This window comes from Paroedura picta, chromosome 3 (assembly GCF_049243985.1).
Source record: "Paroedura picta isolate Pp20150507F chromosome 3, Ppicta_v3.0, whole genome shotgun sequence".
Taxonomy (NCBI): Eukaryota; Metazoa; Chordata; class Lepidosauria; order Squamata; family Gekkonidae; genus Paroedura; species Paroedura picta.
Window position 1 is genome coordinate 68,509,680 of NC_135371.1, and position 18,708 is coordinate 68,528,387.

An 18,708-nucleotide genomic window follows, 5' to 3' on the forward strand; every position below is an offset into this window, starting at 1 on the left:
TATGAGCCACGCCCACCGCCGCCGCGGGGAGACGACACTGAACCACAGGAACCCTGTCAGCCTCTACCCTGCCAGCCTCCGACCCAGGGAGAGGGGGCCAGACCCAGAGAGCCCTTGCAGGCGCCGCCCCAGGGAGATGGTGCCAGGCCAGGAGAACCGAGGGGGCCCGCGGCACCAATTCCCCCTGCACCGCTTGGGGGGCGGCCACGGGAGGCTGGCCGGCCAATCCCACCGCCCGACCTCAGCTGCCGCCGCAGCTTCAAGGGGCAGAGATCCGCTGCCTGTACAGGTTCAAGACCCGTTTCACGTGGGATCCCGATGCGTTCCCTGGGTTCCTGGTCCACCTCCAAGCCTACATGATGGAGGTAGGATTCACGTTCCAAGACGCCGCCGAGTGCATCCGTTTCGTTGGCAACTACATGGATGGAGAAGCTGCCAAGTGGTTCGTGGATCTGTACCGTTACGTGCCGGCAGAGGTACGCAACTATGACCACTCCATGCACTGCATGAGAGAACGGTTCGAGGACCCATTTGAGGTGGAGATGGCGCAGGCCAGCTTGAAGTTGATTAAGCAAGGCACCTTGTCACTAAGCCAGTACACCACAGAGTTTCGGAAACTGGCTGCAGCAGTGCCCTGCTGGGGAGATGCTCAGTGCGTACATGCCTACCGAGAAGGGCTGCGCAAGGACCTGGCGCACCTGGATGTCCCCGAAACGGTGATGGGTTGGGCCCGCCTGGCTGGAGAAGTAGAGAGGCGCCTGCATGTGGCTGCTGAACTGGGTGGTGAGAAACCCAAGGTCCCACAGAAGACGTCCACTCCAAAGAAAGCGTCAGCCCCGAAAGCCCCTAGGGTGGATACAGCCGAATGCAACCGGCGCAGGGAGAAGGGTCTATGCCTGGGCTGTGGCGGTCAGGGCCAATTTCTTGCCTAGTGCCCCTCCAAGAACCAGCCGCCCGCCTACGGGGACAAACTGTCCAACAAAGCGGCAGCTGCAACAGCCAAGTCAGCGATAGAAGTACCAAAATGAAAGGCCCCTGCCAAGAAAACTGTCCACTCCCTGCTTGCCCCCCTGGGTGGCCCAGCGCCGCTGGATGCCGCGAGTGACAGCGGGACGGAGGAGGAGGCTGCCTCGGGAGAGCCGTCAGGAAACGAGGATGACCTGCTGTAAAGAAGCCCCGCCAGCAGGTCCCGGGCAGGGGCAAACGTTCAGTGAGTGCTCCCCCTTTAGTCTTCCTCCCAGTGACTTTGATTGTGCCAAAAATGGGGAAGCAGGTAGGGGTCCAGAGTATCGTGGACTCTGGGTGCACCAAGACTTTAATTAACCCCCCGTTGGCAAAGATGTTAGAGGTGGGGCAGGTGGCCTCGGCAAAATCCCTCCATTTCACCCAGATGGATGGGAAGTGCCCCCCGGGGGGGAGGTGGTGAGCAAGACGCTTCCGTTGGAGATGTATGCGGCCGAACATTGGGAGAAGATTCAGCCTGTGGTGGCCCCCAGCTCGGCTTTCCCATGCGTCTTGGGGCTAGAATGGTTGCGCAAGCACAACCCCAGTGTAAACTGGAGCAAGGGAACTGTCCAATTCCTAGAGCTGGGGTGCGAGAAGCATTGCCGCTCAGCGTCCCAGAAAGCCTCGAAGCGAGCAGTTGCTGAGACGGGCACCATGGGGAGGGCGGGGCCAGAGGGATTGCCTAGAGAATATTGGGACTTGCAAGATGTATTTGCGCAGAAGGAGTGCGACAGTTGCCCCCCCACCGAAAGACTGACTGTGCCATTGAGTTGAAGCCGGGGGAGCCCCTCCCGAGGGCTAAACTGTACTCCATGAGCCCCAGGGAGATGCAGGAGCTCAGGGCGTTCATCGACAAGAATCTGGCCCACGTGTTCATCTGCCCCGCCACCTCCCCCATGGCGGCCCCCGTCTTATTTGTAAAAAAAAAGATGGGTCCCTATGCCTCTGCACGGACTACAGGGGTTTGAATGCTGTTTCCACATGCAATGCCTACCCCCTGCCCTTAATCAAGGACTCATTGGGCCATTTGGGGTGGGCACGCATTTTTACTAAACTGGATTTGTGAAAGGCTTACTACAGAGTGCGGATAAAGAAGGGGCACGAATATTTGACTGCTTTTAACACCCCCCGGGACAATTTGAGTACAATATCATGCTGTTCGGCCTCGCTGGCGCTCTAGGCGTGTTCTTGAAAGTAATTAATGAGGTCATGCATGACCTGCTGTACAAGGGGGGGGCTGGTTTATTTGGATGATATTTTGCTGTATTCAGAAGACCCTGCGGAACACGTGTCTTTGGTGTGCGAAGTTTTGCACCGCTTGCAGACACGTCACCTTTATGCAAAACTTTCTAAGCGTGAATTCCACCGAGAGGCGGTAGAGTTTCTGAGCTACCGCATCTCCTGCGCGGGGATTGAGATGGACTCTGGGAAGGTCAGGGACTTATTGGCATGGGAACCCCCGCACACGCGGAAACAGTTTCAAAGTTTCCTAGGGTTCGCCAATTTCTATCGGTCATTCATCCCCAACTTTGCCAAGGTGGCCCTTACGCTGATGGACTTGTTAAAAGCCAAAGGGGGTGGAAAGTTGGCGGCCAAGCCCAGCGTGCCCCTGGCTTGGTCCTCCCAAAGTTAAAAGCCCTGTTTACCATGGAACCCGTATTGGCCCACGCCGACCCCCGCAAGCACTTCACAGTAGACTCCTCGGACATGGCCATGGGGGCGGTTATCCTCCAGGAGGGTCGAGGGGGGAAATTGCACCCGCTAGCCTACATTTCGAAAAAATTCTTGGAACCAAAAAAAATTGGGCAATTTTGGAAAAGGAAGTGGCAGCAGTAAAGCTCGCTTTGACTACCTGGCGGCACTGGCTAGAAGGAGCCGCTCACCCCTTTGTCGTTTGGACCGACCACAAGAATCTGCAACCCCTGAAACAGCCCCGGTCCCTGTCCACTAAGCAAATGCGTTGGGCGGAGTTCTTCTCTCGCTTCAACTTCACCATGAAGCATCTGCCGGGGATAATAAATTTTTTGGCTGACGCACTTTCGCACCTCCCCCAGTATGACTGTAAACGCGACTGATTGGTTGACACGGTATTCACCGCCTCCCAACTGGGTCTGACAGTGATGACACGTAGTAAGGCGAAGGGGGGAGGACCCTTCCAGGGAGGCTGGGTTCAGAAGGACGTAGGGCTGGACTTCGAATTCGCAAGCCTCTGCCCCTCCCTGGTTGAGAAAGAGGGTTTGTTTTTTAAGGAGGATCGACTGTTTGCACCTCTAGCTGCACAAAAAGATGTTTTGAAACTGTGCCACGATTCTAAGCCGGCGTGACACATCGGCTTTGTGAAAACCTTGCACCTAATGTGCAGACATTACTGGTGGCCCACTTTGAGAAGAGATGTGGAACTTTATGTCCAGGGGTGCCCTGTGTGCCTATCTGCTAAGCCCATGGGGGGTAAACGAAAGGGACTGCTGCAGCCATTGCCTACTCCTTCATGCCCCTGGAAGGACATTAATATGGATTTTATTACTGACCTCCCACCCAGTCATGGGAAGACTGTAATCTGGGTGGTGGTGGATGCGTTTTCTAAACAAGCCCACTTCGTCCTATGCACAGGTTTGCCGTCGGCACCAAAGTTGGCGTCCTTGTTCATTGAACACATGTACCACTACACGGGATCCTGGGGAGGGTTCTGATGGATCAGGGCCCCCAGTTCATTGCCAAGTTCTGGCGGAAGCTTTTGAGGCTCCTAGGGGTGGAGCAAGCGCTCACGTCCGGCTATCATCCAAAGACTAATGGTCAAACTGAGAGAGTGAACCAAACCTTGGAACAATATTTGCGCTGCTTCATAAATCACCAGCAAACATATTGGGTCTCCCTCCTCCCCCTTGCTGAATTTGCCTATAACAATGGGGTCCACGCATCAACTGGTTTGTCCCCATTCAAAGTGGTCTATAGGTCCGATCTGACTGCAGTGCCCACTTGGGAAATCTCTTCTCCGAATGCCCCGGATATTCAAAAATGGGCGGGGGAAATCGCAAAGGCCTGGCCGGGCATTGTAAAATGCCTTAAGGAGGCGAAACGAGTTTACAAAGCTCAGGCGGACAAGAGACAGGCGGACGCTCCTGCCTGGGCTGTGGGGGATCTAGCCCACCTGTTTACTAAGAACCTTCGGTGTCAGCAGCCGTCACGTAAACTGGGGCCAAAGTTTGTGGGGCCTTTCCCTGTGAAAAGACTGATTAATGCAGTCTGTCCCTGCCTAAGACTTATAGACATGTGCATCCCATTTTTCATTCCAGCCTGCTGAACCGTGCCCCGCCCCTGGACGACTGGCACCCGCCGACTGCTGCCCCTATTCCTGTTTTTGTGGACAAAGACATGCACTACAAAGTCATCAAGATCCTGGACTCTCGCTGGCATAAGGGGAAGCTGCAGTACTTAGTGGATTGGAAAGATTTCCCCATGGGGGACAGGGAGTGGGTGGAGGCGGGGGATCTTCGGGCCCCAAAGTTGTTGAGGGAGTTTCATCGGGAGTTTCCTCACTGCCCTCGTCCCAAAGATGCTGGGTGAGGGGAAGGATGTTTTTGGACCGGAGGAATGTCAGGATCAGCTTCTGCTCTCTGCAATGTTTGGTTTCAGTGAACCTAAGTGCTTTGTCCTTGCTAACTTATCCATGTCCCCAAAATGCTTATGACTCTGTAGTGTCCCTTTGATTCCCCCCCCCCTTTGATCCCATCGCTTTCACACTGCAGAGTCTCCCTGCTGTGATATATTGTTGCCCATGTTCCTGTAAACATCTTATCTGCTAGCCGGAGGCGCCAGCCTGACCAAGGCCGTGCTAACTCTGGCACCTTGGCAGGAAGCCTGGGATGGCACCTGGGTGAGTGAGTGACCCCCTCCCCTTGGGAACGGTTCAGGTTTCGGTGGGAGAATTGTATTGATAACTGCTCGCATCCCTGATATCGAACAGTCTTGACTTCGAATGTTAAAGTGTTCAGATCTACTTCCAATTAAAGCTTTCTCTCTATAGAAGCTTGTTTGTGAGTTTTGTCTGCACTTGACGGGGGGGGATGCCTCCTGCAGAGGTAAAAAGATCAGGTGCAGAGATTGGCTGCGAGGGGGGGTTCCTCTTGATGGGGGGTTCTTAAAGTCAGCCTGGAGGGCGGGGGTCTTTCCCAAAGGTGCCCGGGGTACAGGAGGGGGAGGGGGAGGGTGGTCTCTCTGGCACATGCACATCCCACAAAATATTATCTTAACGGAAATTCTACTTCTAGCTTTTTACCATCTTTTTTAGAGAATTGAAGACTCAAGCACAAAACCTGTATTATTTTTTCTGCAGTTAACAGCAGTAATAACTGACAAAGAATGATTATAGCCACCATTAACATAAATTATTTCCATGCAGTTCTTGCCCTAATGAAATATTTATTTACACACTTATATTTATACTAAATTCAGATGTTGATTTTCAGATGTGAATATTTTTATATTCTACCTAGATAACAAATACCACAATGCTTTTAAGAAATGTATGATGTTGGGATTGCTATCACTGTATTTTGGATTATACACCAGTCTTGGATGACGATAGAAAAGATGAAAGACTTGATCTTTTATTTCATTTAAAAAGTAAAAATTTCTTTAATTTTCTAGGTTGGTATATGGCAGTGTGTCTTTAATCTCCCTGTGTTTCACCTAAATGATTTCATCCTACTTAACGTTTTAACTGCCCATAATCTCCCCTTTATAAGCAGACTTTTGCTTTAAGACTTTCTTGAATAATAAGGCTCATAACCACAGATTTCCAGTTTTCCATGTTTGTCAGGGACCTTTCTAGCATACTGAATACTTGAATGTTCCATACTTCTGATGTACCTAATAGTTCATGTTCTTCTTAAACAGGTAAAAAAGGAGCACAAAAATGGAAAGCAGAGAGTGGATGTGGCTTTTGTGGACATACTACATTCCACTGTGTTTATTATGGAGTTGTAGGGAGAACCCGTACCTTTCTTTCATTTGCAGCTAGTCGGGCGGAGTGAAGCGAGTAGCGGAGCCTGGCCTGCTGTGTGGCTCCTCCTCCACAACCACCACCGCCTCCAGCTCCCTCGGCGAAGAGGAGCGAAGACGAGGCGGGGCAGAGGTAGCCACCTGGCCGCCCGCCCCATCTGGGCTGTTCCACGGCTCCTCCGCTGCCACCACCTCTGACTCCCTCCGGCCCGGCCACCTCGCCTCTGCCCTGCCTGACTGGGCCGCAGCTCCTCTGGGATGTGGCACCTGGCCGGGCAGAGCGAAGCAGGGAGCGGAGGCAGCCGGAGGCAGCCGGACTGGCCTACTGCGCGGCTCCGCCGCCGCCGCCTCCGGGTCCCTAGGGCTGGCCGCCTTGCACCACTCTGCCTCGCACTGCCCCGCCTCGCACCACTCCGCCTCGCACTGCACTGCCCCACTTTGTCTCACGCAGCCCCACGCCGCCTCCGCCTGGTGCCGCCTCACCTGGCAACGGGGCCGGGCTCTGTTGCGGGACGTTTGCAGGACGCGGCAGAACCCGGGAAAATTCGTCCCACCAGAAGCAGGATGGGTGGTCTGATTAGCATAGAGTGAGCAACAGTAATCAAGTCAGGAGGTGACTGTTGTGTGGATCACTCTGACCAGGTGTTCCAGGGACAGATAGGGTGCTAGTAGTTTAGCTTGGCAAAGATAGAAGAACACCAGTTGCATTACTTTTATAGCATGAGCATCCATCAATAAGGAGACATCAAAAATTACGCCCAAGTTCCTGTCCATCTACACTCTGTCCAGTTTGGGTAAGCACACTTCCTGGTCTGTTTTATTCCTGCCCAGCCACAAGTCCTCTTTCTTCAAAGGGTTCAGCTTCAGGCAACTTGCTCTGAGCCATGCCACCACAGCCTCCAAACACCTTGCCAATGACCCTGGGTGGGGGGACATCCGGTTGACTGTCTATCAGGAGTTAGAGCTGGGTTGATTGCACTCAAGCCTGAAGCTTTGGACCAGCTGGGCAGGTGGGGGGGGGGTGCGCATAAAGATGTTAAATAATGTTGGGGGGAGAATTGTACCCTGTGGAACCCCACATTAGAGTTTACAGTGGTGTAACTGGTTCTCCCTGACAGTGATCCTCTGAAGCCACCTATAGCTTTTCACAGCAAAAGGTATAGTGGAGAATTGTTATCTAGCATGATGTAATTTAGCAAAAGATGGGGCACTCGAGAGAGTTGAGGAGGATGCCATGGGGTAGATGCCAAGCAAACAAGCAGCATCTTCCACAGTAAGCTCAGGAGAGGGGGCTGCTAAACAAAATGTTTTCAGGGGCAAAACCCCAGTGCCAGCTGTACGAACAAGGTGCTCTTTCTTATTTAACTGCCTTGAGTTTTATGCAACAGGGTAGAGGCCATCTGAAGGAGAGGAGAGCTACCACATACCACTCAAGACAACCATTGCACTGTTGCTAGGGATGGATGGATGGGCAACCCATGATGGCTGATTATGCGCTCAGTCTTGGTGAAAAGAGCATGAGTGACTCACTGGGAAAGAGGCAGGGTCCAGCACGGATGCATAGCCCCTTCTCTATTCCCTACCCTGATTTTAAATTTCAGCCTGCAGGTTTTTTGACATTTCTATTCCCAATTGTTATTATTACTTTATTTATTATTACTCCCCTGGCTGGCAATTCCTAGAAGAATTGGGGGGGGGGGGGTGTAGATTCACTTAAACAGTGCTCCAAAACATGTTTATATTGATGATTTTATTGATGTGAGCCTCCCCAAGCCTATTTTAGGGAAGGGTGGCCAATAATACTAATTTACTAATAAATAATAAATGTAAATAAAATATCATTTCTGACTGAGTAACTAGACTAGTATTATGGGGTGCTGTAGCATTTCCCTTAAACTCTATGGTTTTACCTGCTAGAGTTTCTCATGACATAGTGACATTATTTCTAGTTACATTTCTGGTTATTCAGCTGGAAATTATATAAATTGCAGGATGCCTCCCCCACCGCCATTTTTCTCCTGCTGGTCCAGTAAGTGCCAACAAAGAATGAGGGTATTAGACATGATTAGTCATGGGAAAAACTGCAGATCGACTTACTTTTGAGAGCAGAAAAAAGACATACAGCAAACAGATTGTACAGACTCTGTCCAGAGGTATAGTTCCCAGTACCTCTTGTCAACCCCCTGCCCTCCAAATGGCACGAACCACAACAGCCTCGACCCTTCGGCACCTGATCCACTGCAAGGCCACCTCCACCCTTCTGCCACTCACCAACACTGCTATAAACGATCACATCATCCACAGCCTTGTCTCTGTCAATTGCCAGCACAGTCAGCACCGGGGTTCCCTGGAATGAAGAAGACTCAGTGAAGCCACAGACTCAGTGAAGCCACAAACCGTCCCCCCCCCCCAGATTACACACAAATCACACCCAGCTTCTTCTAATTTTCAAGCACTGCACGTAGATGTGCATTCAACAATGGCTTGACAGTAATTAGGCACGGATCCCAAACCTGCTCATTTCTACATATCAATCTTTAGTTAAAAGCATAGCTATGAAAACTGATTCAACTTGGTGGCTCCCTCTCTTCCTGGCATGCATAGCCCAGGGAAAAATTGTGCACGTGCAAGATGAAGCATTTAGTTTCTTGTGCCTTTCCTCCAGGCCCAATGGATTTAGTGAGCAAATAAATAAATGCTTGAGGGCAAAGGTCACCACTCAGCTTAGAGCCAATGAGGTGACAGCAAGTGCTTCCGGCTCTTGTCAGAGGAATCCATAGTGTGTGGCACAGCTTTACCTTCACAGGGCAGCCCACAGCAAGATGGGGCTGGGGGAGGGGTACCGCATGGATGACATCACATGCCTTTCTTGCTCAGGCTTGCTGTGAGCTCCCGCCGTGCCAGTGAAGACCCTCTTCAGGCAATATCTGTGCACTGAAATCTCTTCCATCCAAACTGGAGCAGGAGTGAGCCAGACAAAAGCACTGTGCCTACGTGCATGGATTAACTCTTGGTTTCATCTTATTCATCAGGAGACACTGAATGTTCCCATTCATGGGTATGGAGACTATGTATATACATTTTGTAAGCATGTCAATCCTGAGGTCAAATTCTAGCAACGGCAGGTAAGCCAGGTGGCTTGGCCAGTGAACTTATTCCTGCTTCCCTTTTACATTTATTGATTTCAACTGGGATGCCATCTGAAGAGGGCCACAGTTTCCCCTTGAAATGATTGGTCAGTCTAAAACAGGCTTTCTCAACCAGAGTTTCATAAAACACTGGGGTTTCCTGAATGTGTAGGAGTTAATTATTTTTAATATATTCTTTAAATCTATTAAACTTTTATGGGGTGACATGGCCATATATAGTCATGTTGACCCCCCTCCAAAATGGCCAACAATGGGCCTGGAGAGGGTCGGAAAGGGGGTGTACACAGCTATGCTTCTCAACAATATTTTGCATGATTGTGCCACTTCTGGGGTTTTGTGAAGCCTGAACAATGTTTCAGGGTTTTCTCGATGGTAAAAAAGTTGAGAAAGGCTATTCTTTCATGATTCACATTGGTATGAAAACCACATACGTCAAAGACCAGTCTATTTTCAAGCCAACTCCTCCCACAGATGCAACAACTTTTCTGTATCAAAATAAGCTATGTCAGAAGCTGCAGAATTTGAGCATTTGAGAGCCAGAATTAAAAGAGCTGAACAGACATGCCTCACCAGGGGGGAATTCTCTGGGACCGAGCCTACATATGGCTCTCCGAGGAACTGGGGATCCAGGTCTGCCACATCAACAACAGTAATAGACAGGTAGGCTGTATTTTTCTGATAGACAATCACACCATCCCATAATCCTCCACCATCCTGGAGAACAGAAAGTCAACAAGAACTTGAGTTTGTCCCTGCCTACCCAGGAATAGTTATTTCCCCCCAAGAATACACACTGAAGCTTCCTCATGGAACATTTTGTGCACATTTGGCAATGTTTTCTTCTGATATTTTACAGTGTAAGGCTTATTAACTGTTGTCCCCACCCCAACAACACAAAGATCTGAAACATTTCAGGCATCAGCAAATGAGAGAGACCCAAAGAGAGGGGTGTTGGTACAGGCAGAAATTGATGTAGGCATGGTGATGTCCAATATAAGCCTCGCAGCCCAAAAAGATAATCAATGCAAATTAAGGTCAGCTTGGTGCAAAAAACTGCCCCTCCCACAGTATCTGGCCACACTTTATCTATTTGAAATATTTCATGGAGAGAGTTTCCCTTCCCTCCTTTTCAATATGTTCCTTCCCTGTGTTTTATTGGCCTCTCCTTACCCTGGCACTGATCTTGATTCTGTAGAAACTACTCTTGTTATTGTAACTAAGTGAGCCATTCAACACCACAGAGCCATTGAACAGGATGTAGAAGAGCTGGTAATTTGTCTCATTGTTTGGAATGACCTGTGGATGGTGTACAAGGAAAATACATGAAGACAGTCAGAACCAAAACTGCCCCCCAAACAATATGAACATTCTCCCAAGTATGCATTTTGTAGTAAAGTCTGAGCAGGAGTGGAATAGGAAGTTGAAACAGCCCCAAGGGAGAGAAGCATGAGAGTAGCCCACATGCTCCTGGTGAGGTTCTGGCCACCCCTCCCTCTGCCCCAACCACTGAACCTGAAACTTCTGGAAATCTCTGGCTCCAGCTCAGTCCTTCTTCTCACCTCTTCCTCCTCCCACCTCATGAAGCAGTCCATTGTGGAGGGTACCCCCAGTGGAGGGTTGCCCCAGCCCAGCAGCAGTCAGAAGCAGTGCCCAGACCCCAGACCCTTTCCTCCAAAGGAAGACCGGACCATCCACGGAGTTCTAAAGGATGTTGCCGCCAACACCCAAATGATGAAATCAAAATCCTTGACAATGTGCGGATGAGTCGTTCCCCCCCCCTCACCCAGCTGCCCCTGCTGTCTTCCCCAGAATGCTTAAGAGGCATTTGGCCAGATGTTCCTTTGGGCACTGACAGAGAGTACATTTTGTATTCACAGCTTCCACTCTCAGTCCCTAGCATCTTCATGCAGGAGAACTGGGAAAGAACTTTTTTCTGAGACCCAGAGAAGTACAGTTAAGAAATACAGACAGGACTGGGCCACAGCTTCTTGCACCTGACATCTCTAGCTGTAATGCTTACTTCTTCAATTGTATATGACACCTGTCCGGCACTTCCTGTGTCTTCATCTTTAGCCAAAACTGTATAGATTGAGGAGTCAATTGTTGTATTCTGAAAGACAAAGGTAAAGGTAAAGGTAAAGGTAAAGGTATCCCCTGTACAAGCACCGGGTCATGTCTGACCCTTGGGGTGACGCCCTCTAGCGTTTTCATGACAGACTCAATATGGGGAGGTGCCTTCCCCAGTCATTACCGTTGACCGTTGCCAGTGCCTTCCCCAGTCATTACCGTTTACCCCCCAGCAAGCTGGGTACTCATTTTACCAACCTCGGAAGGATGGAAGGCTGAGTCAACCTTGAGCTGGCTGCTGGGATTGAACTCCCAACCTCATGGGCAGAGCTTCAGACTGCATGTCTGCTGCCTTACCACTCTGCGCCACAAGAGGCTCTAAAAGACAGAGGATGGGTCACCAAATCTGGAAAAGGCTGGGAAAGGTAAGGAACAACAGGAACACCACCCAGGATGCTGATACAAAGACTTCAGTAACTCCCTGAGTCCCACTTCGTCTTGACCAGGGAAGGTCCTCAGTAGTCCACACAATATTGTTAGCAAATTTGGAGTATTTTATTAGTGTCTTAGCCTACTTAAGTAGTAGATTTCATGCTAAAACCTACTGGTCTAAATCCACCCAATTAATCCTCATTGAGAATGGAATTTATGACCCAACTTCCCATTCTTTGGAATGGGAGATGGATTGTGCAGATTGGCACTACTGTGTGTTTTAACTAATGTTGAATTGAATTTTACATGTTCTATTCTTTTTTTTTATGTTATACATTGTACTGTATTTTAATCTTCTGTGAGCTGCCCTGAGCCTATAGGGAAAGGCAGCATATAAATACAAAACTAACTAAATAAATTCAGGCAGTAGAGCAGTGTTCCCCACCAGTGTGTTCCCTCACAACCAACAGCAATCCTGACTTTCCTTCACCTCAGTTGAGTGGGGGGTGATTCAGAAGAAAGCCATTTTGGGCCAACTGGCAGCATACACTGAGGAATAGCTGACTCCATCATAAAAAGATGATTGGATTAGAATTATCCCAGCATTTTATGTCCCCAGCCCCCATGGCAGCCATTTTATGGTTGTACCTACTACCCTTTCTCAAAATTCCTGTGATGCCAACAGGATCAATAAGGTCAGGGATCCCTGCTTTAGAGCACTCTTATCATGATGCAGAGAGGGATCAACTCTCTTATCTCCTCTGCCTTGGACAAATCCAGAGATTCCTACAAGTGAAGGTTATCAGATTTCAGCCTGGAACTTTAAAAAAAGAACACACAGGGACCTCTTCCACATAGAAGACTCACCAAGCTATTATGCCGTGCTGTGCAATGTTTGTTTGTTTTGTTTTTGTTTTGCTGCAGGATGGCTCTCCCGCTCTCCCCATGTTTGTTCCCAGACTTTTTTCTATACGCAATAGCTAAGGGACAGGAGGTTCCTGCTGTTTTTTTTACTAGTCAATTATTGTCACCTTGTGAAAACTCCCCAATCATCTTCCAGCACAATTTTTTCACATTTGAATGCCCCCATCCAAGTCCAAAAGAACTTTAAAAAAAAATGTACGCAATCACGTTGCAATGCAAAACCATAAAACACAAACAAGGGGTTAAAAAAATGGGCTGTATTGTACCATACACACACACACACACACACACACACACACACCTGGGGGGTTGTTATTTCGTTACATCGGAATCATGTTGTAATGTGACCGTACATGTTTTTCTTTTTTGAGGGCAGGTGATGGGAGGGGGAGCAATGGCTGGAATGGAATGCCTGACTGTGGAGGACCTGAGTTACACATGGCCCAGCCTTACATACACCCCGTTGGATCCTGCAACAAAAAAGGGAACACCGATTTCTCCGCATTCCCTCGCTGTGGGGTAACTGAAGGGGCAAGTTGGGTCAGCAAACAAGCGGTGAGCTGAGCCTAATCCATCATGCAGAAGAGGTCAGGGTTCTTCTGCATTCTCATTTTCCTCACTGTGTCCTTATTGCATTGGGTTTCTTTTCTTTTCCACATGTTTTGTGCCCTCTAGTGGTCAATTTGATCTTACATTGCAATACATCCAGCCAGCAAGTCTTTAGTTTAACTCTGCAGGGAGATATACCAGATGCACAGTGATGTAATAGAAGGAGCAAAACATGTACAGGAAAGGGGGGGTCCAAAGTAATAAGGACACACAAACAATGAAAATAAGATTTTTTCTTTTAAAAATTGTATTTATGTTATTTGTAGTCCGCCATTCTCACATGGACTCAAGGCAGATTAACCCACAAAGTCTGTCCCCTTTTTCTGCTTCCTTCTCCTCTTTCCACCCATCAGCCAGCCTACATTTACCTGCCAACTGTCTGCAGCTTTCCCTCCTTCTCTCGCCCTGGCAGCCTCCCCCTAGGAAAACTCTGCTCAGCTCTAGCAACAACGCACTGGCAGCTTTGTCCCAGGTGCATGGTAGGGAACTGGCACAGACCTCACTTTCCCATGTACCCCCTCCTCCTGGAGACCCTCATATCCTCCTCTTCCATGATTCCTCCCCACCCACCCACCTTCCCACCCACACATCTTTTCTTTGCCCAGCTATATTTATAATGTATTGACTTCCTTTATACCCTGCCTTTCTCCCCAATGGGGACCCAAGCAGCTTACAGCATTCACCTCTCCTCCATTTGATCCTCACAACAACCCCATGAGGTAGGTAAATTGCCCAAGGTCACCCAGTGGACTTTCATGGCAGATTGGGGATATGAACCAGGGTCTTCCCGATCCTAAACTAAAACTCTAAGCACTGCGCTACCCTGGCTGCTGTTAAACACTTGCAAGCTGCTGGGCCTGCTGAGGCAGGCAAATAATATGGCAGCAAGTTATGAAGTGGTTGCTCCTGAATCTAGCCTTGGAATTGGCCCCTCCCCTCCCCCACTGATGACTGACAGAAACCAAGGCTGGAACACTGAGTTGCCTAGCCAGGCCAAGGAGGATATTTGTTGCTTAAAACTATAAGGTGACCAGATTGTCCCACTTTTGGAGGGGCACCTGGCAAATTGTACTTACACTGCAAGTAAACAATATATATTACAATACTATTTTTGCGTTCTATGAAAATTTTTGTTGCTTCATATAGACCAAATTTTTAATCAAGAACCCCCCTGGTCAATGGTGTCCTGCTTTACCAGTGTTAAAATCTGGTCACTTTAAACTATAGACACTGCTTCTATTATACTTGGGAGAAGAACTGGTTTCAAGTTCTCATTGTGCATTTTTTAAGATTTCAGATTTTTCTGCAAACCTAGGGCTTTTCTCAGGTTTATAGAAAGATCAGTCCTGTCTGTCCACAGCTCCCATCTCTGAAATTAATATTCACAGAAGATGCCGTGGTGAGAATTAGATATACTAGCAAGGAAATGGCAAGAGCAGCAATCACATTCCTCCACTTTTTCTTCCTCACATCTCTCCCCCTCCCCTTCTCTCACTCTCTCATTCTCTCTCCCACAGTACTCATCTTTCTTTTGGCATCTGTCCTCCTAACCCCTGCTGTCACTTGTTCTCTCTCTCTTTCTGTGTCCCCAGTGCTTCCTGAAACACACACACACTTTTGTCCCCAAACGCCCCCCCCTCTCTCTCACACACACACACATTTCTTTTAGCATCCTGCCCCTCCCCCAAAAAACCTGTAGTCAATTTCTCATTCTCAGTCCCAGTCTCTTCCTCATACACACTCATTAATTTTTCTTCTGCCCTTTCCATCTCACACATGCTCCTGGATTAGCTTCTCTCTTTTTGGTCTCTCCTTACATTGGGCCACCCCCTCCCTGCCTCCGACTGTCCCTGCTTCTGCAGCTCAGTGAGGGAGGTAGCAGCTGCCATATGATATGCCTGCCTCAGCAGGCCTCAGCCTCCAGTTCCCTTTCTATCCCTTTCTCTCCCTTTCCACATTTAGCCTCCATCTGCCTAACTCAAGCAGGGCAACCATCACTACTACAACTCCTCCTCCAGCTGTTGTCTCCTCCCCAAGGAGGCCAGCTAATAGTATTACATTCTGCGCATAAGTACAGATAGCTGTACTGTGATTACTATTGCTTGAAGTCTTCAGAATTTTCTGCAAGTTTGTTGAAAAATCCTTTTTCTCTTTGAATGGTCCCAATCTGCAGACTGAAGTATCTGCAGATACAATTTGCAGATGGCCCACACTGATATTTAGATATGGTATTCTTTTCAGTTATGGTGTTCTTTTCCATGAGTATTTCTCCATATTAATTATTTGGGTGAGTTCATATGAAATTAGTAGCAGTTCCTTGAAATAAGGAACAGGAGACAAGCCTACACAGCTGAATTCTCCTGATGAGGGAGAATCACATAGGGAGACAGAGAAGCTGCATTGTAAGCCTGGGCATGAAATCCGGTGCATAAGTACCTCAAGGACATCTGTCATGTACGGTTCATTCAAAAATATTGGCATATTGTCATTCCGGTCTTTTACCATGATGGTGAGTTTTTTAAAACCCTGTTGGAGCGAGAGAAGAGATTAATAGTGATTTAGGAGATTAGAGAGGGAGGGGCTTCAACTCCCCAGAGACCTAAACAGGGGCTTCAACTCCCCAGAGACCTATACCTAACAGGAGAACATCTGGGGCTTTTCAATATGCCATAAATTTAGCATCATGCTTACCTGGTGAAGAAAAAGCATTCTCCCCCCGTGGACAACCAGCAGCCCACCAGCATCTCCACCACATATGAAAAAAGGAACCTACTTTTTCTTTACATTTCCAACACTTATTATCACATCCTTTAGCCATTTTAGCTATCACTTTAGGAGTAACCTACCACCTATACAACATTTTATACCAATTTTCTCTCAATATTTGGCTATTTGTGAGTCTGGGAATATTAGACCATACATGTTCCCATTGCTGTGTAACAATTAGTCTCAATATTTTGCATCCATTTAATCATACAAGGTTTAACACATTCCATTTCAGTTTCAAATCTCAGTAACAATTTATATATCTGCCCCTGGAGATGCGATTTATCTTGGATCAATAAGTTCTCAAATTCTAAAGGGGAAGCTCCTAGATCTATTGGTTTACTAAATTCTGCTCTAAATCTTGAAAGGATCTGATTATATTCCAGCCACCTTTGACCCCTTCTTTTTCTAAAGTTTGTATAACCTTGAGATTACCATTTTTAGTTAAAAGATCTTTATACTTCAAACATCTTTTCTGTTGAGCTTTATCAAAATATGTTTCTCTCGGGGATTTCAACAAGGGTGTGGGTGATAGCCTCTCCTTATATTCAGGCACATAGTAACACTGTGAGCCATGGACTTGTTATCTTCTTGAACTTTTGCTTAGAAAAGGGCCATAAAATTCCATGTCAGCTACTTCCTAGTCCTTCTTTTTCCAAGATTGAGTCTCTTGCCTGCGGTTCCCGTATCCAGTCTGCTGTTGCCGTGAGTGCTGCTGCATGTAAATAAAGTCTTAAGTTCAGAACGCCTTGTCCTCTTCTTTCCTTTTCATCATGTAGAATTTTGAAGGCAATCCTGGGTCTTTTATAGTTCCACATAAATTTATTTATCTCTGACTGCCACTTGTTCAAGATCTCTGACTGCCACTTGTTCAAGATCTTTCCGGAGGACTGGAAAAGAGCAAACGTTATTCCGATCTTCAAAAAAGGGAGGAAGGATGACCCGGGAAACTACAGACCAGTGAGTCTGACCTCTGTTGTGGGGAAGATAATGGAGCAGATATTAAAGGGAGTGATCTGCAAACATCTGGAGGACAATTTGGTGATCCAAGGAAGTCAGCATGGATTTGTCTCCAACAGGTCCTGCCAGACCAACCTAGTTTCCTTTTTTGACCAAGTAACAGGTTTGCTGGATCGGGGAAATTTGGTTGATATCATTTACTTGGATTTTAGTAAAGCTTTTGACAAGGTTCCCCATGATGTTCTGATGGATAAGTTGAAGGACTGCAATCTGGATTTTCAGATAGTCAGGTGGATAGGGAATTGGTTAGAGAACCGCACTCAAAGAGTTGTTGTCAATGGTGTTTCATCAGACTGGAGAGAGGTGAGTAGCGGGGTACCTCAGGGCTCGGTGCTCGGCCTGGTACTTTTTAACATATTTATTAATGATCTAGATGAGGGGGTGGAGGGACTACTCATCAAGTTTGCAGATGACACCAAATTGGGAGGACTGGCAAATACTCTGGAAGATAGAGACAGAGTTCAACGAGATCTGAACACAATGGAAAAATGAGCAAATGAGAACAAGATGCAATTTAATAAAGATAAGTGTAAAGTTCTGCATCTGGGTCAGAAAAATGAAAAGCATGCCTACTGGATGGGGGATACGCTTCTAGGTAGCAGTGTGTGTGAACGATACCTTGGGGTACTTGTGGATTGTAAACTAAACATGAGCAGGCAGTGTGATGCAGCAGTAAAAAAGGCAAATGCCATTTTGGGCTGTATCAACAGAGGCATCACATCAAAATCACAAGATGTCATAGTCCCATTGTATACGGCACTGGTCAGACCACACCTGGAGTACTGTGTGCAGTTCTGGAGGCCTCACTTCAAGAAGGACGTCGATAAAATTGAAATGGTACAAAGGAGAGCAACGAAGATGATCTGGGGCCAAGGGACCAAGCCCTATGAAGATAGGTTGAGGGACTTGGGAATGTTCAGCCTGGAGAAAAGGAGGTTGAGAGGGGACATGATAGCCCTCTTTAAGTATTTGAAAGGTTGTCACTTGGAGGAGGGCAGGATGCTGTTTCTGCTGGCTGCAGAGGAGAGGACACGCAGTAATGGGTTTAAACTTCAAGTACAACGATATAGGTTAGATATCAGGAAAAAAATTTTCACAGTCAGAGTAGTTCAGCAGTGGAATAGGCTGCCTAAGGAGGTGGTGAGCTCCCCCTCACTGGCAGTCTTCAAGCAAAGGTTGGATACACACTTTTCTTGGATGCTTTAGGATGCTTAGGACTAATCCTGCGTTGAGCAGGGGGTTGGACTAGATGGCCTGTATGGCCCCTTCCAACTCTGTGATTCTATGATTCTATGATTCTATTCTATGATCTTCTCATTGATTACAATTGGTAGCATTTGAAATAGAAAGTTAAATTTAGGTAAAACATTCATTTTTATTGCTGCCATTCGTGCTGACCAAGACATTTTTAATGTATGCTGTCTTTTGATATCCTCTTGTATAGTATGCCAAAGTTTCTGATAGTTATCAACAAAAAGGTCTGTGGGAGGATTACCTATATATACTCCAAGATATTTCACCAATTTAGGATTTATTTCACAGCCTGAGCTGTTTTTTATAGCTTGTATGTCTGATTCTGAGGTTCCTTGTTTTAGTCTCAGCCTTGTTGACTTTATCTCCTGAATAATAATCAAAGTCTTTCAGTGATTCCAATAACAATGGAATAGTCTTTCCCGGGTTGGCCAAAGTATAGACAACATCATCTGCATAACACTTCAGTTTAAATTGGCAAAAG

General features: G+C 47.6%; 1 protein-coding gene across 4 annotated transcripts in view; it reads right to left on the reverse strand.

Moving 5' to 3' along the window:
• The window catches only part of CDHR2 (cadherin related family member 2), a 67,455-nt gene that overhangs the window by 40,651 nt on the left and 8,096 nt on the right, over nt 1-18,708 (reverse strand). For 2 of the 4 annotated variants that reach the window (XM_077326321.1, XM_077326323.1), the window contains 6 exons: nt 16,628-16,843; nt 15,624-15,713; nt 11,176-11,265; nt 10,326-10,451; nt 9,726-9,869; nt 8,278-8,353 (listed from right to left, as the gene is read on the reverse strand). In XM_077326321.1, coding sequence (XP_077182436.1) covers nt 8,278-8,353; nt 9,726-9,869; nt 10,326-10,451; nt 11,176-11,265; nt 15,624-15,713; nt 16,628-16,843 — 742 coding nt within the window. The remainder of the gene's footprint in view (nt 1-8,277; nt 8,354-9,725; nt 9,870-10,325; nt 10,452-11,175; nt 11,266-15,623; nt 15,714-16,627; nt 16,844-18,708) is intronic. The other 2 variants (XM_077326322.1, XM_077326324.1) reach the window with 2 other exon arrangements.